Below are 17,305 nucleotides of genomic sequence, written 5' to 3' on the forward strand. Positions count from 1 at the left end.
AGTTGGTTACACTACTTTGGCGCAATGAGGAATACAGTGAAAGTGGAAGCATCATATTTGGAAATATAAATGTACACAAAATAAAACAAATTAAATAATTTGTAATGCATAACTGAATTTAAAAGCAGCAGTATTTAACTAAATATTTTTCACTACAAAATGCAAAGACTTTTTTTTTAATTCAAATACTGAGTGATGGCAGTGAATTCATTGAAATTAATTGTTCATAACCAGTGTTGTTATTGTTAACTAAAAGTAAAATATTTATTGAAATACAGCTGAAATCTATAATAAATAAATATATAATAATTAGCTTTTATTTCAGTTATTTTCTAATGCAACATTTACTAAAACTGACAAAGTACTAAAACTGACAAAAGATAAAGCTGAAAAAACTAAAAAAAATTACAAAATCAAATAACAAAATTACTAATTAAAATTTAAAATCAAAAAGCTAATTCAATATATTCCTAAAATACAAATTATTTACTGAATAGATCATAACAAACTGATTAACTAAATGAGTTGCCAATGCTTAAAAAAGAGACACTTTAATAGATTATTGCTGAATATAAAAATCGTTTTATAGACATTTCGCTATTTTCTACCATTTTATTTTAAATGTTTGAAGTATTTTCTAATATTTCTGAATATTTTAGACTCGAGCATAACTAAAATTATATTTTTATAAAGTTATATATTTTGAATATTAAATTTATTTAAAACATTTTTTAATAAATAATAATCAAAACATATTTTCCATGACTTTTAAGGCAGTGCCAAGTTTTCAGAAAAATAGTTTGTTTTTGAAAAGTTACACCATGGAGCTAAAGGCACTTGATTGAAAAATGTAGGCATTTTACCTTTTAGTTATTCTCAATGGTTCAATACAGCACGGATGTTGAAGAAAGAACTATGTAATGTAACAGGATTAATAAACAATTGTTTATTAATCAATGTAGACAAGTTTATGTCTACAATACATTTCCTGAATGATCAAAAATGTTTTCCTTACAAGGAGAACATTTTATATATGTAAACAAGGCACTGAACAATGACATGATGAAGCTTTTAAAATATTTGGAGGCAGGCACTCCAGAACAGAGCCCTTTTAGAAGATGACATTTAGAAGCAGTGGATCCGCCGGAGAGAAAAAACAGCTACGCTCAAAACAAGCCTTGAGCCTTGAACCCGTCTTAAGGCAAGACTTGCACAGTTGTACGACAAACCATACAATTCATTCATTACAATTTGTTTGGTTATTCAACTGACACTCTATATATAAAGAAGGTCTGACCTGCGTTAAGTGATATTTCACTTTAACTGCAGTGTAAATTGAAACGCTCACCTGTTCTTTTTCATTATGTGCTCAAACGGCCTGAGGAAATCCTTCTGGAATCTGAAATTGGCCAACTCTCCCTTCTCCAAAAATTTCATGGATAGCTGCCTCAAAGAGTCCACAGCGAAAATAGCAACATCCTCATTGGGATTACAGCCGACCTGTGTCAAAACAGAGAGCGAAAGAGACGGGGAACGTTAAAGCAAAGAGTGCTGTGTTTTCATTTTCGGCTCTTCTTCAATCTATTAGATATGCCTTTCCACAGGCAGAGTGAAATTTAAAAGCGTCATTAGATTTCTCTGATATCGTACAAAGCCACAGAGACACACACTCTTCATGGACCGATTTTCTTCCAGCGATGATTTGGTAAGTGCTTTGAGCTCACCTTATTGAAATGATCCCCTATAACCTCCCATATCCTGGACCACTGCAGCCTGATACGACCCATGTTGTAGTACGAAATCTCCACGATCTTCTGCAGACTGAACATTCGAGGGTGTGTAGGGGAGGCCAATTCATCCATCGATACAGCACAAAGCCATCTGACAAAGTCCACTGCAAGACACAGCAAGGTACACAATACAAAATTTTAATCCTCTCAGAACTGAAGGTAGTGTGGCACTTGCAACGCCAAGGTCATGGGTTCAAATCCCAGAAACAATTACTAATAAAATACAGTTTGAATGCAATATACACTACCGTTCAAAAGTGTGGGGTCAGTAAGAATTTTTTTTTTTTAAGGATACATTAAATTGATCAGAAGTGACAGTAAAAACATTTAAAATGTTATAAAAGAATTCTATTTCAAATAAATGCTGTTCTTTTGAACATTATATTCAGGAAAATAAAATTATTATCCACAAAATTATTGATAAGAAATGTTTATTCTTATTTGTTCAGCATATTAGAATGATCTCTGAAGGATCATGTGACACTGAAGATTGGAGTAATGATGCTGAAAATTCAGCTTTGCCATCACGTGAATAAATTACATTTTAATATATATTCAAATAGAAAACAGTTCTTTTAAATTACAATAATATTGCACAATATTACTGTTTTTACTGTATTTTTGATCAAATAAATGCAGTCTTGTTGAGCATTAGAAACTTCTTTCAAAAACATTTAAAAAAAAAAAATCGATCTTTTGAAAGGTAGTGTAAGTTTTAAATAAACACCTCTGTCAAATGCATAACTGTAAATGTGAAGTCTTGTACTTACCGATAGCATTTCCATCAAGTCTGGTAGAGCCTGTGAATATCCTGCAGAAAAGAATATGAGCGTTAACAACATTCCAGGAACATATTAGTGTTTGTAACATTATGAGGTTCATTAGAATTAACGATAACCATCATACCGGTCCACAGCGACTACCACACTTTGCGAGCTGGTCTCCCCGATAGACTCCTGAATGCTTGCGATCTGTTTACGATCAACGTTCCCTCCTATTGTGAGAAAAACCACAGTTGGATTATTTATACAAGTGCCAACTTAATTTCACACTGCTGGATAATTATGCTGTATTATGATAAAGCTATCTTAATTGATCACATTTTATTTTTAGATAAAATGTTTTTGGTGATGTAATTGCAAATGGAAAAGCTGCAATGAAGCTTGTGTTCAATGCCCTTTGAATTCAGTCAATATTTTGTCAAATCATTTTCAATATCACACTCGCTTTACTTTACAGAATAAAAAACTAAAAGAATAAACTAACAAGAATAACTAAATGTTCAAAAATCTGACAAATGACAAAACATTTAGCTATTCATTTAAACATTTGTAAAACATTTAAAGGATTTATCAACATAAAGATAATCTTAAAATCATAAAATTTTTGCCATGCTGCATCGATTTCATCTCATTTGTTATCGACGAATAAAAAAAAAAACATTTTCGTTTTTTATGACCCAAATTCTAAATAAATAAATACATAAAAAAAGAATACATTTCTAAACATTTAGCAATTATTTAAACATTTATATTAAAGTCCCCCTGTGTTGGAAATCAAGCTTTTTAATGTTATTTATGTGGTGTTTTAATATGCTTTAAGCAAAACCATGTACAAAATTCAAGACAACACCATTGCTGAGTATTTGCTCCTTAAAACTTAAGTGAACCAAAGACAGTCTCAAAACAGTTTCTGACGTCACAAACTACCTTGTAACCAATCACGTCAACGAGTGAATCTCTGAGCTGGTGTGAGTGAGTAGAGGCGGGGCCAATTTGCATATTCATAGGAACCGCGTATACTAAATGAGGCAAGGGTGTAGAGTTACATTCATACTATTTTAAGGCATAAAGAATTTTTTTCAAGGAAAAAACTTTTAAATATGTAATTTTGGTGATCAAAGATGAGTTTTAAGGGATTATTAGTCAATAGCCAGGATAGTCAATTATTGACTACAGGGGGACTTTACATTTTTCCACATATCATCTTAAAAGCATTTAATTATTATACTGTGCTTCAACCCCCCCCCATAACTTTAAAAAAATTATTTGTCATCAAAAATTTATAAAAATGATATGTTTAATGCTTGTGTGAAGTGTGATTGACTGACCCAAGCCCAGGTACTCATCAGAAGTCTGTTCCTTGGTGCTGGTGATGAAGCCTTCCTTCCCCCGTACAGTTCCTGAAATGTACCGAGCCTTCACTCCTGTCCCGATTAGCTGGGCCAACTCCAGCTGACTAATGCACTTCAGGATCTGCAGCGCACATACAGAATATGATAAAACCTGACAAAATCTGCCAATCACATCACATAGGAAACATGCAGGCCAATCAAAGAGAAGGGTTTGGCAGTGCTCACCTCATGCCAGGAGTTTCCTAGGTAATTTCCATCCGTGTGTGCCACTGTAATGAGGGTCTTGATGGTGTCGATGTTCTTCTGCTTCATCTCAGTGATGCCCGAGCTGGCCGTCAGCAACGTGAAGCGGGCCAGAGCCTGAACGTACGCGTCTCGCTCCAACTGGAAAAAATCAGCAGAGAACAAAAACCTTTCGGAGGGTTTCTGTTTGGTCTGTTTCTTACTGAAAGCTACCGAATGGAAAAGAGCAACATGCGCATTCCTCAAAATAACTTTTTTTTGTGTTCCACATGTTTGGAACGACACAAAGACTAATAAACTATTACATTTTTCATTTTTGGGTCAAATATTTCTTTAAGCAGTCGATCATTCCAGCCAAAGATGACTTAAGTTTTTTAAAGTCACTTATTCAGACAGAGACTTGAATAGCAATGCAAGGAAACACTAGGTCTTTCTCGGCTTCGGTAAATGACCTCTCCACGGTTAATGCAATGTGTGAAATTACCTGAATGCTGAAGATGCACGCTATCCTGATAGCACAGCGGATTCCCTCAAGACACAAAGAAGCCACCTCAGTGTCATCACAATCTTGCAGACCCACGCTGAACGCAGCCAGAAAGGGTGTCCAGGCCAGCTATGAGAGATCAAGATAATATGGGATGGGTATTTGCATCCAAACAGAATGTATGTGGAGTACATGCACAGAATACCTTAAAAATGTATGTGCATGGACAGAATACCTTAAACATTGGTCTGACGTGCTCAAGGTGGGTGGCGCTGGTGAAGGGTGCCTGAACGTGGCTCACAGCCTCCATCAGAGCCTTGGCTGTCTTTGCCATTTGCTCCATCTCAACATTATACAGAAGCCTCCTCTGCTTCTCACTGGCCACACCTGATCCAGAGACAACAGCATCAGTTAACAAGCGCCACCAGTTAACAAACCTCACCTCAAAATATCGGAATACTCCTTATGCCTATACAGAGACAGCAGAACATACATGTTCATTTGTTCTCTTGGAAGTCCAATAGCTTGTATTTTAATGATAATAATAATAATAATAATTCTATATATTTTATAGGGATGCACCGATATGAAGATTTTGGCCGATATCGATAACCGATATATTGGCTGATTAATCTAAATCCAAATTTTTATATAATTTTAGCCTGATTACAAAAACAAAAGCCTCACCATTAAAAGCCACATCCCAAGCACACAATTATAATTTTCTCAATTTTATGTAGCCGATATGACAGACTTGCGCTGCACATGTTGCACTTAAATGTATTTTCCTTTTTTAAAGTGATTCCAATCATATTTCAAGCAATTCAAAACCATCATGGTGAACAGTGCGCATCTGAATTGTCTCAACTGAAGAAAAATATTAAATTATTTATTGGCTTTAATATACCGGTCAAATTTTGTTATCAGGCCGATGACGCTAACATTAAAAATGAGCATATAACAGCCAATGCCAATATGGTGGCCGATATATCGTGCATCCCTAATATTTCATGTTATTTATTTAATTGTTTTGTTTTTATTATTATTATGGTTAGTAATTATAAAAAAAAAATTGTAAACGCATCATAAAAATGATTAATAACTATAATGATTACTAATATAATAATTATTAAAAAATATCAATACTAAGAAAATCCAGATTTTTTGTTGTTTTAGCTTGTTTTAAATTATTTTAAGTCATCTCGATGCGCCCAATTTTGTTTAGGGCCCCTAGTGGGCCCTGGTCCCCCTGCTGAAAACCACTTATGTACAGTCTCAAACTCATTATCGTACAATAATTAAAAGGACTGTCAAGACCACATCAAGCAACAAGGCATTTGACCAATCATAGCTTTTCTTTGCACATGATTCAAATCAGTATGCCAAATACTCACTTTGCTTATTTGACTTGATATGTATTTCCTTCGTCTCCTTCATAGATATTTTTTTCCCTGCGATTTCATCGTAAATGGCTGAGAGATACTCCTCCGGTAAATCTTTACTGTCATTGATACCTCGGTTCATCTTGATGTATTGCTCTTTAGTCATTTTATTCTTCACCTGTGCCAAGATAAAAGGAAACAACAGATCAGTTGTGTTTCAGAAACATCCATCACCCTAGATTTAACTATTCCGCTCACATATCAAGATTGAATGTCAAACAGCCGTTTCCAGCTCCGACGTCCACATTAACATTCATAGACTAGGGAATGAAAAGAAAATGCATTCTGCATTTGCTGAAGATTTCAGTGAACAATCAGCACTGGGTGCACTAACCTGCGGACTGTGTAGATCTGTAGTCAACATGATGATTGAATACGCGAGGACGTATGCAGTATCTGCGCTGGCGAACAGTGTTTGGCTAAGGAGAGAGACAAAAGAGACAAACAGCGACTGAGTGCAGTGTTTGCGACATAATTAGCAATATAGGTTAATCTGTTGAAACAGGAGACCGCTGCACTCACCCTTGGTTGCATTCTAAATATCTAGCAGCAAATTTCTCCATCAGTCGATCGATTTTCTGGGCCTCTCCGGGCAGACGGAAACCCTCAAGGAACATGCGCAGCGCTGGCACGAAATCTTTGCCCTGGAAGTCCATTTGGTCGACGTAGGCATACATAACCTCTTTATTGATGCGATCGTTGTCTCCGAGAAACTCTCCTACCTGGATCTGTCAGGTTGGAAACAGAAGGGCTAATGAGTCACATATTGATTGTGTAGGTAGAGCAGAAAAATCATGTTTTATAACTCAAAAACACATGCTCAATGCTATTTTCTAAAGCAACACTGACAGACACAGCAGACTGGAGAAATCATTGAGCATCTATTCAGTGTGCATCATTGAAATGCAATTCCTATTTAAGTATTCCATGCATATCTTAAGTCATTCAGGAGGCTGAGTGCTGTTCGGGCTAAAATTAGGGCAGATATAAGGAACTCTCTTTACCCATTACTCCTGTAGTCTTTTGAGGCCGGATGAACAAGCAAATGAGTTGCCGATTCATCACACTGAAGGATCAAATCATCTCTAAGTGGGAGTTTGGCAACACTTGTCTGGAGCATCTTAATATTTTTTATTTACCTTGTTTTTTCAGAAACGTTTCAGAAAAGTCCTGTTTTATTACAGTATACTGCTGTAATGTAAAAATGTTTTGGACCTAGGCCACAAAGCATGGAAGAAACATGGTAAGGGAAAATATTGTAGGTAAAAAATGTCTTACAGAGTCAAGTCTTTCCTCTTGGTGTAAAAACTGAGCAATATCTTCAGGCGTGGTTCCCAGCATGCCTTGTTCCTGCAGGTACTGAATGCCCCTCTTTGGTTTTTTGTTGAACCTGTGCATTGTGGTAAATAGAACATTAACAATTTGCAGTGTGTTTTTTTTCCTTCAAAAGGTTCATGATGCATTTTCCCCCTGATGATATGATGTTCCTAAAGGTATTTGCACCAAAAAGAGTTTAGTTTTGTTGTTTCCATCCACTAGTTTTATGCGCATTTTGGAATATCGCATAAAAAATAAAAAACTCTTTATTGCCCGTTCGTCTTAAGCTTCGAACAATAATATACAATGATATACAAAAGCTAATAAGATTGCTGTTTGTTTGAGCCCAACATTTCAACTACTGGCTCAACTGTTCAAGGTACCATTCTTCTGGTAGATGGGAGAGTGTTTTATGAAACCTGTTTGCAAGCAATTATTTTTACAATTCCAATTGGCTCTGAAAGTACTACAGAACTTATACACTTCACCTTTAAGGTATCAAAACTTGCTCTTGGAGGGCCAACATCCTGCAGAGATTAGTTCGCCTGCCTGGAAGTTTCTAGTATGCCTGAAGACCTTAATCAGCAGGTTCAGGTGAGTTTAATTGGGGTTGGAGCTAAACTCTGCATGACAGCTGCATGTTTTTCATACTATGGAAAAATTGCATGACAGTGACCCTCCAGGAGCAGGACTGGACATAAATAGGTAAACTAAACAAATTCCATTCAAATTTCTATTGATAGCGATTTTGTTAACCGCATTAATAATTCATAGATTGATTTCATACTTTTGAATCCAACTTAATGGCTTACAGGTCAATGCCTTGCTCTATGATCTCCTTCTGTTGTTTGAGGACCTCAAATTGCTCAGGGTTGTCCGTCCCAGACATCTGTGTGCTGTAGCTCCCGATGCCTGACGAGGCGGTGGAGTCCAAAGAGTTTATGCTACCGTAGCGGTTAATCGTTTCTGGATGCTTTGACTCATTGGTTTCCTGTTCTAAAGGCTTTTCTTGGCCTGAGCGAGAGAGAAGAGAAATGAAATTCAGATGCAATTTCAGAGAAAGCTGAAAAAAATGATGAGCCCAGTTTGTGAAACACCATGAGCCCCTGCAGCCTAGGGAATAGAGACAACATGATTCATTGGAGTCCTGGTTGGCTGTAATGTATGTTAGTGTATCAAGACTTTTCTAACTCAGCTCCCTATATGAGTTTCCCAACACAACACTTCTCTAATAAAGTCTTTGGCCTCGGCTGACTCGTATCACAAAAATGGCACGATAGGGACTGGAGGAAGAGCAGCGTGACCTGAATGCACAAAGTAACAGATCTGAAGTTGGTGCAAGCAAGATAAACAGACGGTTTGGATATGTGGAAGTCATGGTTGCAGTTTGCAGGGTCTAATTACACACTGGAAACACTTTAAAAGATTTAGCGGGTAGCTATTGCTGTAACATGAGCTGTCAGGTCACTTCGTCATTTCTCATAGTTTCCTCTCTCTAAGAGATCAGAGAAGCCAGTAGCAGCTGGGAAATACTTGCCCGTTCGTCTTAAGCTTCAAACAATAATATACAATGATATACAAAAGCTAATACGGCCACAACACAAAGAACTATTAAGAGACCACTGTCTAGTTTATGTAACAAAAGCTAATGCAATCAATTCTAAATGTCACTACAAACTACCATTACCTGCCCTCCCTTTTGATGTGCGTCCGTTAAGAGAAAAGAACAAAGATTGATTGGCCAGCATTATAAGAATACAATAACCTGAAAGTCTTGATTAGTGATCCAAAACAAACATAATGCATCTAAAGAGTTACTCAGATAAGTATGCTACAATCAGACTGGGCGATAAGGACATAAGGCCTGTATATGTAAGATTGGCAATTCGGTCAAGATGAAAGGTTACAGACAATTTTTTATTTGATTTGCCATTGTAAACATTGTTTCCTCTAAAATACTATGGCAAACTACATTTATAAAACAGAAAAATCCATGGTAACCACTGTCATAAAAAAAAAAAAACATTTTATATTTTAGGTGGTTGCTAATGTGTTCTGACTATTTGTTTGCAATTTAATGTGGTTCCAAGTCTGTTTTTTTTTCAGTGTTTTCCTGTGTGTTACTAGGTGTTTGCAAAGGTGTTCTAAGTATTTGTAAGGCATTGCTGTGAAGTTCCAAAAGTGTTACTAAGGCATATTGAGCAGTTGTTGACAAGTGGTTCCAAGAGTTTTTTTGTGTAGTTTCTAGGACATTGCTAAGTGGCTGCTAAGGTGGTCTGAGTGGTTGTTAGCACATTGCTATGTGGTTCCAATGGTGTTTTGGGTGGTTTCTAGGGCGTTGCCAGGTTGTAGCTTAGGCGTATTGAGTGGTTGTTAACACATGTGGTTTCAAAAGTTTTCTGAGTGGTTGTTAGCACATTGCTATGTGGTTCCAAGGGTGTTTCGGGTGGTTTCTAGGGCATTGCTAGGTGGTTACTAAGGCGTATTGAGGGGTTGTTTGTGCATTGCTATGTAGTTCCAAGAGTTTTTTTGTGTAGTTTCTAGGGCATTGCTAAGTAGTTGGCATTGCTGTGGGGCTCCAAAAGGGTTTTGGGTAGTTTCTAGGGTGTCGTCAGGTGGTTGTTAAGGCGTACTGAGTGGTTGTTAGCGCATTGCTATGTGGTTCCAAGAGGTTTTTTTGTGTAGTTTCTAGGGCATTGCTAAGTGGTTACTAAGGTGTTAGTGGTTCCAAGGGTGGATTTTCAGTGGTCATTTTGTCATTTAAAAATAAGTAAGACTCTCTTGTTTCTGATTGGCTGATATCTGAAAGCCTAAGGTGGGCTTGAGGCTACAAGGAAATTTCCTTTATGTCCATCAGAGCCTCTCCTCCTCAAACCCTATAAAGCCAAGCTTGATTAAACCTAAATCCCCTTCGCTCCGAAGAGGTAGGGTCTTTAGCCTGGCGCATGTTCCCAGCTCATACGAGAAGCTCTGCTTTGCAGTGTTCAGGGAGCTTGCAGCCTACCTCCCTGATGTCAGGGCATGCCTTGGTGAGGAATAACAGCCTCAAGCCTGTTTGATTAAGATGAAAGGCCTGTGTAGCCATCATGGCGAATAGCACTTCCTGCCTCTCTTTGAGGCACAGGACTCCTAGTGCACTGTCCTCAAAAGCAACTGTTCATCCATTTGGTTCTGCACAAGCCTGGAGCCTCTGGAAAACAGCATAAATGCACTCCGAGGAGACTAATTTAGAAGAGCCAGAGCCGTAACCTGGAATATGTAATGTACCCGCTTGGATCCAAAGCATATCAGGATATAGAGGGGCTAAACAAGGTTCTGCAGGTATTATACTGGTTGAGGAGCCAGTATTGATGTTATGTTCCACAAAGGCTGATGGTTTGCCTTACCGAGACTTGTCTGGGAATTGGGGTTGACATATTGGTCTTTGCTCCACTCCACCATACACTTGAGAATGGACACCAAACACTCCAGTCCTTTCTTCCTTAGAGTCAGCTCCTGAGGGAAATGAACAGTTCTAGTAATTTACTCTTTCCAAATCAGGATGATTTTTTCTTTTGTTAAAAAATAAATAAAATTTGAACAGGGACTATTAAACTTAAAAAATCATAAAAGTAGTCAGGATATTTCTGTGCCTTATATACAAAGTTTTCTAAAACTGTACTTAAGTTTAGTAACAAATAGACTTTTGAATATTTCTAAATATTTAGATGTGCAAATATAAGGTTGAATGTTTTTGTGTTTTTATTTTTAATCTTTTTCAAAAGTCTGAGCAAAAAAAAACAAAAAACAGTAAAATTGTGAAATATAATTACAAGTTTGTATGGAGCACTTCAAATGTCTTTTTGTGAGCTCATGAACTAAATGAGGGAACGAGGTTGAGTGAAGTAAAGATTTTTTGGGTGAACCAATCCGTGTGTTTACCTGAAGTGGGTTTGTACCCAGTTCATGGCCGCCTCGTCCTTGTGCAATCTTTGAGAGGTCATTCACCAGCCTCTCGAAAATATTAGCAGCATTCAGGTCACAATCATAATTAACATAGATATCTACCACACTCTGGGCATCTGTGAGGGAAGAAATATCATCCAATTACTCATAGAAAATATCTAAAATATCTTTGAAAGTGAGATTAAGAAAAGCCTTTCATACCTGCACATATTCTGGTGAGGGTTTGAATTACCATCCACTTGTGGTCATATGAGCTTGTGGATGTTTCGAGAATATAAAGGAAAATCTCTTTGAAAAACACCTAAGGAGAAAAAAATACAGTCTTTAAAATTGGTGAAAAATACATTTTTTTTACTTAAAAACCTCAAAAATTCATAACCAAGTCAGTAACAGATGGTGTTGTCAAGACTCTTGCGTAACTTGATCGAAGTGAGTAGTATTACTACACGACACTGCAAACAATAAATCCCAACACACTTGTCTGGAATGAGGCACACACACACACAAAAAGAGAGACTGAGGCTGAATTACAAGCTTTCATCCTAAACCACGGCTCAAATAAATCCACACTGTCAGCTAGAAGCTCCACAGTCTGACGCCATCAGGGCAAGATGCACAAACACATTACAATTCGGGGGGAACTGAGTTCAGGCACCTCAATTTGCATCTTGAGATGTGTCTTGAAGTTGGATAGGAGGGTGAGGAAGATGGACAGTGACAGCTCGAACACTTCGGGGACGGAGGAGACGCCGTTTTTAGACAGCGCTACGCACAGGTACTGCTTGATGGCGTTGATGAACATCTCATTGGTTTTGAAGATTGGCCCAGCGTTCTGCAGGATGGAAAGGAGGAGCTGCAGTGAGAGGACCTTGGACCGCAGCTCGTGGGATCTGCAGGAAGTTAATAAAGTATTTTAAATGGAATGAAGAATGAATACAATTTAAGGCCAAACTTAACTTAATAAAGAACAATCTTAAAGTCCCCCTGTGGTGAAAATTAAGCTTTTAAATGTTATTTAAAGGTCTATGTGGTGTTTTTAATATGCTTTAAGAAAAACCATGAGCAAATTCATAAGTCAAATTCATTGCTGAGTATTTGCTCCTTAAAACTACAGTGAACAAAAGACAGTCTCAAAATCGCAGTTTGAAAATCGCTGGTGTTTCTGACGTCACATACTACCTTGCAACCAATCATGTCAACGTGTGATTGTCAGCGAGTGGATCTCTGAGCTGGTGTGAGTGAGTGGAGGCGGGGCTAATTTGCACATTCATATGCAATGGTGTAGAGCTACATTCAAGCTACTTTAAGGTATGAAGACATTTTTTTCCAAGGAAAAAAAGTTTAAATAAGTAATTTTTGGTGATCAAAGGTTTTAAGGGATAACTTACTGGGATTTAAAAATACTATTTTTATTGACTGTTTAAATACTTAAAATATCTCATTGCCCAAAGAATGACATGTATAAAGAAATATAAAAAGTATAAAATAATGAGAATTCAAAATTAATATAGTTTTTGCTGGTTATCAGCTTATAAGACTGCACACATTAATATAAAATAACCCAAAAAGTATTCAATCATAAATATATTGTAGATTATCGTTCATGAGAAAAGAAAAAAGCTGCAACTACAGCTGTGTTGTTATTGTAAACTAAAACTATATAAAAAAAAAATTCGGTAATAGAAATGAACCTGAAATAAATAAATATTAGATTATTAAATTATTTTCTGAATTACATTCTGTTAACCGTGGTGAATTAAAAATGTTGCCTTGATTCTAGTCAATTCTAGTGTGTTCTGGGTGGTTGTCAGGGCATTGCTAAGGTCCTTTTCAAGCCCCTTTTATTGTCCTCTAGTCATAACTGTCCCTATCATAAAGTATGTACAATAATAATAGTGATGTTTGCCTCAGTTTGCACGACTATAAATAAATAAGTCTAAGTCCTGCCCTGATGTAAATCAAGACGGGTCAACAGGTCTCAGTCCATTTGACAAAGAGTGATCAATAGCACTGAAACAAGCTTCCTGCCTCATTGCCTCTGAAGACACACCAGGATGAATGGCTCCCTTTCTCTTCAACTGACGGGGAGGAATATCTCTCTTGCCCTCTGAAAGCCCTATTCTCCTGTTAAAGGACAATGGCTGATGCCATCAACACTCTTTCTCTAAAATGCCTTCAACCAATTCCAGATCTAATATTAGAATATGAAAAGAGACCACAAAACCACAACTCAATTGAACCCTGACTAGAGATTTCATTTTTGGCACAACATTTGGCACAACAAACAAACAATTCCATTTGTATACAGTCAGATGTTTTATTTAGAAAGCCAGGCTTACTTCGGATCAGGAGGACCGTCTGAAAGGGGCTTCATGGAGAGCTTGCAGAGAGAACGGAATACCAAGAATGCATCCTTCTGGAGAATGTGGGAAAACTTTGCACCTGGTGCTGGACCAGTGGTAGCTACAGAATCCTGTGGGAGAAATGCTCATGTTAGCCTCTCACGGCAATCACATTTATCTTCCGAGAAAATCAATCATCATCTATACCACAGAACATGCCACAACCATAAAAAATGCTACAGAACATAAAACTGGTATTATGGTCTATTAAGCACATAAAATAGCTCCAAAAAATATTTGGACAATTATGACACTTAAAAAATACACTAATATTTTTGCGTTTAAAACCAAATGACAGACTTTTTAAGACCTAAAAATCTAAATAGATCATGTGCCTCAGATTATTTTACTTGCATAAAATCATAATGTATTACTGCATTCAACTACAAAACAGGGTAACTGCAAGTTTAAAACAGTCAAGATATGTTTTGGTCAATATATACATATCTCTTGAAATTGGTTTATGTTCTTGTATTTTGATACATACGAATTAGAGGTCAAACAATATTGGATTCCGCTGATACGATAATGAGAAAGGCAATTAAAAGATTACTGTGCCTATACTAGAAAAATCCATTTATTAAATGTGTTAAATAATGTTCTTAGTCTTTCCTTCCTGTGATGGGGCAGCCCAGAGAGAAGATACAAGAGTTTATGTTGAATAACTGTCAGATACAGTTTGTGTAAGCAAAATACCAATAATATCCAGATTTTATGAATAACGTGGGACTTTTAATTAGAAGCAAAGCCGAAATACACCACAGAACCCTTATTGCCAAAAGTGTCTATGCTTTACCACTTCCAGCTGCTCATTCAAAAAGATGCTGCATTTTTAACAAAACATTTATCAATAAGCAGTTGACAAAACACTTGACAAAAAGATTAGGTCATTATATATATTATACACATCATATAGATTGCAAACAAGCTCTAAAAATTTAATTTTGAATAATTCAACTGTTACAGTGTAGTTACAGTTCTGGGCACACAATCCAGTCAAAAACAATTACATGTGTGAACAAGCTGCAAAGCAAGAGAATTTCCTCTTATGTACCATTCATGGCAGAAGTGAAAATTGGTACCTGAGTGTCATTGGAGGAGACAGACAGTCTGTCGTCGGGCAGGGACGGAGTGAAGCTCGCAGAAATGGGTGTGCCGGGGATGCCGTTGGCGTGAACATTTTCGTTGTCGCTGCCCAAGCCTCCCTCCTCTTCCAGAGAGTTTGGAATGCCCTCAGGTGTCTCAGCCTCAGCCTCACGGCTTTCCTTAAGATCTGAACAGGGTAAAACAGACTTCAGACTGGGTTCAATGGGACGGTTAAAAGTGTATCACTACTCAAATCAAACAGCCACTAGCCCAGCTATCCAACAACATTAGATTTGCTTCCCTTAAGAACAGTTCACCCAGAAATGAAACAAGCTCCATGTTTTGTCTTTGTTGTGAGGGCACAGTGTTCATTCACTCATGTGTCCTCTTGTCTCCTGTATTTTTGTAGAGGTCCTGGTTTATGTTTTCATTGGTCAGGCGTTCTAGTGTTGTTGTGTTCTATGTTGTGCGCGGTTCTTGTTTATCATCTGTAATGTGCGACCACAAATTTTTGGGTGAACTGTCCAATTATCCCTTTAAGCTTCTCATAGCAAGAAGAATACAACTCGCCTCCAGCAACTGTGTTTATGACTTCTCGCAATATGCTCTGTACAATCTCCTGTGCCTTCTCTTCATAGTTCTGGTTTTCTTCTTCCACGGGGGCTTCCGTGCCATGCTCTGCCGCACCTAAAAGACAGCAGAGTACGGTTAATCTTCTAATTCTGTCTAGTCAGTCATTCATTGTGTGCTTGGAGGGAAAGTCCTCCTATCGCACAGTGTAGTCACATTAAATCCACGTTATCAGTTTCCCAATTTAACTTTAATAAGTGCTGTTAAGAGGGAACTCCATACAGCCTGTAACTGGATGATCTTTGGATGGAAAGCGGTGCATTTAATCTTACGTAAGGCTGAGAGACACTGACACAGTTTTCCAACAGTGTCACATCATTAGAGGGGGTCTCATCTGTTCTGATGTCAAGCCTGAATACATGATTAACTTATAATGACTATGAATCAGAGATGCTCGTGTGTGTCTAGTAGTGTTGAGAGGAGGAAAGAAACAAACTAAAAATAGTAATGCTACTAACTTAAAGGGATAGTACACAGAGGAATGAAAATTCTGCCATCATTTACTTGTGCCGTACTCGTGTTGACTCATTTCAAACCAATAAGACTTTGGTTAACCTTTGAAACACAAATGAAGATACTTTTAATGAAACCTGAGATGTGAAAGTCCAGGTACCCAAAATTTAGAAAATCCAAAATAGTCATAAAGGTGTCGTAAATCAAATCCATAATATGAATTGAGTGATCCAGTGGTCTTGTGAAGAGGTACAATCACTTTACATGACAAACAGATTTAATTTAGGTTTTAATTCACATCTTAAATATAAATTCATTTGTGCTTCGAAGATTAACCAAAGTATTATGGGTTTGGATGACATGAGGGTATGAAACGAGTGATGACAGAATTTTAATTTTTGAACAAACTATGGCTTTAACGGCACATCAGTGAGCAGAATCAATAACCAAATACAAAAACATAGTTAAAAAAAAAAAAAAAAAAAAATCTTCAAACAGAAAACTAAAACCTATGTGTATCAAATGCGTTTTTGATGAAATATTTTGAACGTCTTTCTGAATACATCCTATTAAACCCTACATTTTTAGTCACATTTATGAGAACATTTATGAGGCAATAACGAAAGCACTCTCATAGAATATTCCACTGGTGTCTAGAGTCATTTAGAGAAATTAGCATAATCATTTACATAAACATGGAACCCTAAAGCTAAATTAATCTATGCATGTTCGCATGCATCTCTTTACTTTGGGCAGCTGCAGTGGCCTGGTCTGCCTCGGTCTGCTCATTCTCCGCAGGGCAGAAGTCGGTGCCGTTCTCTGGCTCGGGACTCTCGTACGGTGGGGATCCCTGCTCGACCTTGCTGCCCTGGTGTCCCGGTCCACCGTTGGCCTCGGCGGGGAGGCTTTTGCCAGGGGTATCGGTGTGCCGCTGGCCAGGAGACTCTGGTTCTTGCTGGCTGACTGGAGAATGCTGCCTGTGCCTCTCTCTCTCCATCTGCTTGGCTTCCTGCAGCTAGAACACACAAAAACGAAAGGTCAAGTCATTTTAAACATGTATCAGGGAGTTTATAGACTCATGTTCCCTCCTGGGCGACCAGGAGCCCAAAGCCACGGTGTTGTACATCCATTTCTCTGAACAGGAGGCAAATAATTGTGTTTAGGAATACAGGTTGATCCCATCATTTAAAAAACAAAAACACAAGACCAGGATCTTTATAGCATCTTACTGTACGTGAAGACAATGTCTGTGTTCATAGAGACAGATGGTGGTTTGATTACATGCACCTGGAATGATAATCTCAAGTACGCACATGCCATAAGTTTAAAATGAAAATTCTGCCATCATTTACACACCCTCATGTGGTTTCAAACCTGTA

At 37.5% G+C, this 17,305-nt stretch overlaps 1 protein-coding gene across 5 annotated transcripts in view; it reads right to left on the reverse strand.

Annotated features, from left to right (window-relative positions):
* arfgef1 (ADP-ribosylation factor guanine nucleotide-exchange factor 1 (brefeldin A-inhibited)) overlaps window positions 1–17,305 on the reverse strand; it is a 64,741-nt gene that overhangs the window by 12,047 nt on the left and 35,389 nt on the right. For all 5 annotated transcript variants that reach the window (XM_077244569.1, XM_077244567.1, XM_077244570.1 and 2 more), the window contains 21 exons: window positions 16,674–16,941; window positions 15,414–15,530; window positions 14,840–15,030; window positions 13,695–13,828; window positions 12,011–12,245; window positions 11,557–11,656; window positions 11,332–11,471; window positions 10,797–10,905; window positions 8,223–8,424; window positions 7,372–7,483; window positions 6,616–6,821; window positions 6,428–6,512; window positions 6,046–6,211; window positions 4,887–5,038; window positions 4,652–4,780; window positions 4,150–4,308; window positions 3,901–4,045; window positions 2,697–2,784; window positions 2,561–2,601; window positions 1,725–1,894; window positions 1,349–1,500 (listed from right to left, as the gene is read on the reverse strand). In XM_077244569.1, the coding sequence (XP_077100684.1) occupies window positions 1,349–1,500; window positions 1,725–1,894; window positions 2,561–2,601; window positions 2,697–2,784; window positions 3,901–4,045; window positions 4,150–4,308; window positions 4,652–4,780; window positions 4,887–5,038; window positions 6,046–6,211; window positions 6,428–6,512; window positions 6,616–6,821; window positions 7,372–7,483; window positions 8,223–8,424; window positions 10,797–10,905; window positions 11,332–11,471; window positions 11,557–11,656; window positions 12,011–12,245; window positions 13,695–13,828; window positions 14,840–15,030; window positions 15,414–15,530; window positions 16,674–16,941 (3,101 nt within the window). The remainder of the gene's footprint in view (window positions 1–1,348; window positions 1,501–1,724; window positions 1,895–2,560; window positions 2,602–2,696; window positions 2,785–3,900; window positions 4,046–4,149; window positions 4,309–4,651; window positions 4,781–4,886; window positions 5,039–6,045; window positions 6,212–6,427; window positions 6,513–6,615; window positions 6,822–7,371; window positions 7,484–8,222; window positions 8,425–10,796; window positions 10,906–11,331; window positions 11,472–11,556; window positions 11,657–12,010; window positions 12,246–13,694; window positions 13,829–14,839; window positions 15,031–15,413; window positions 15,531–16,673; window positions 16,942–17,305) is intronic.

Source organism: Siphateles boraxobius, unplaced genomic scaffold, assembly GCF_051911475.1.
Source record: "Siphateles boraxobius isolate OS27281-9 unplaced genomic scaffold, OSU_SipBor_1 26, whole genome shotgun sequence".
In the NCBI taxonomy this organism is placed as follows: domain Eukaryota; kingdom Metazoa; phylum Chordata; class Actinopteri; order Cypriniformes; family Leuciscidae; genus Siphateles; species Siphateles boraxobius.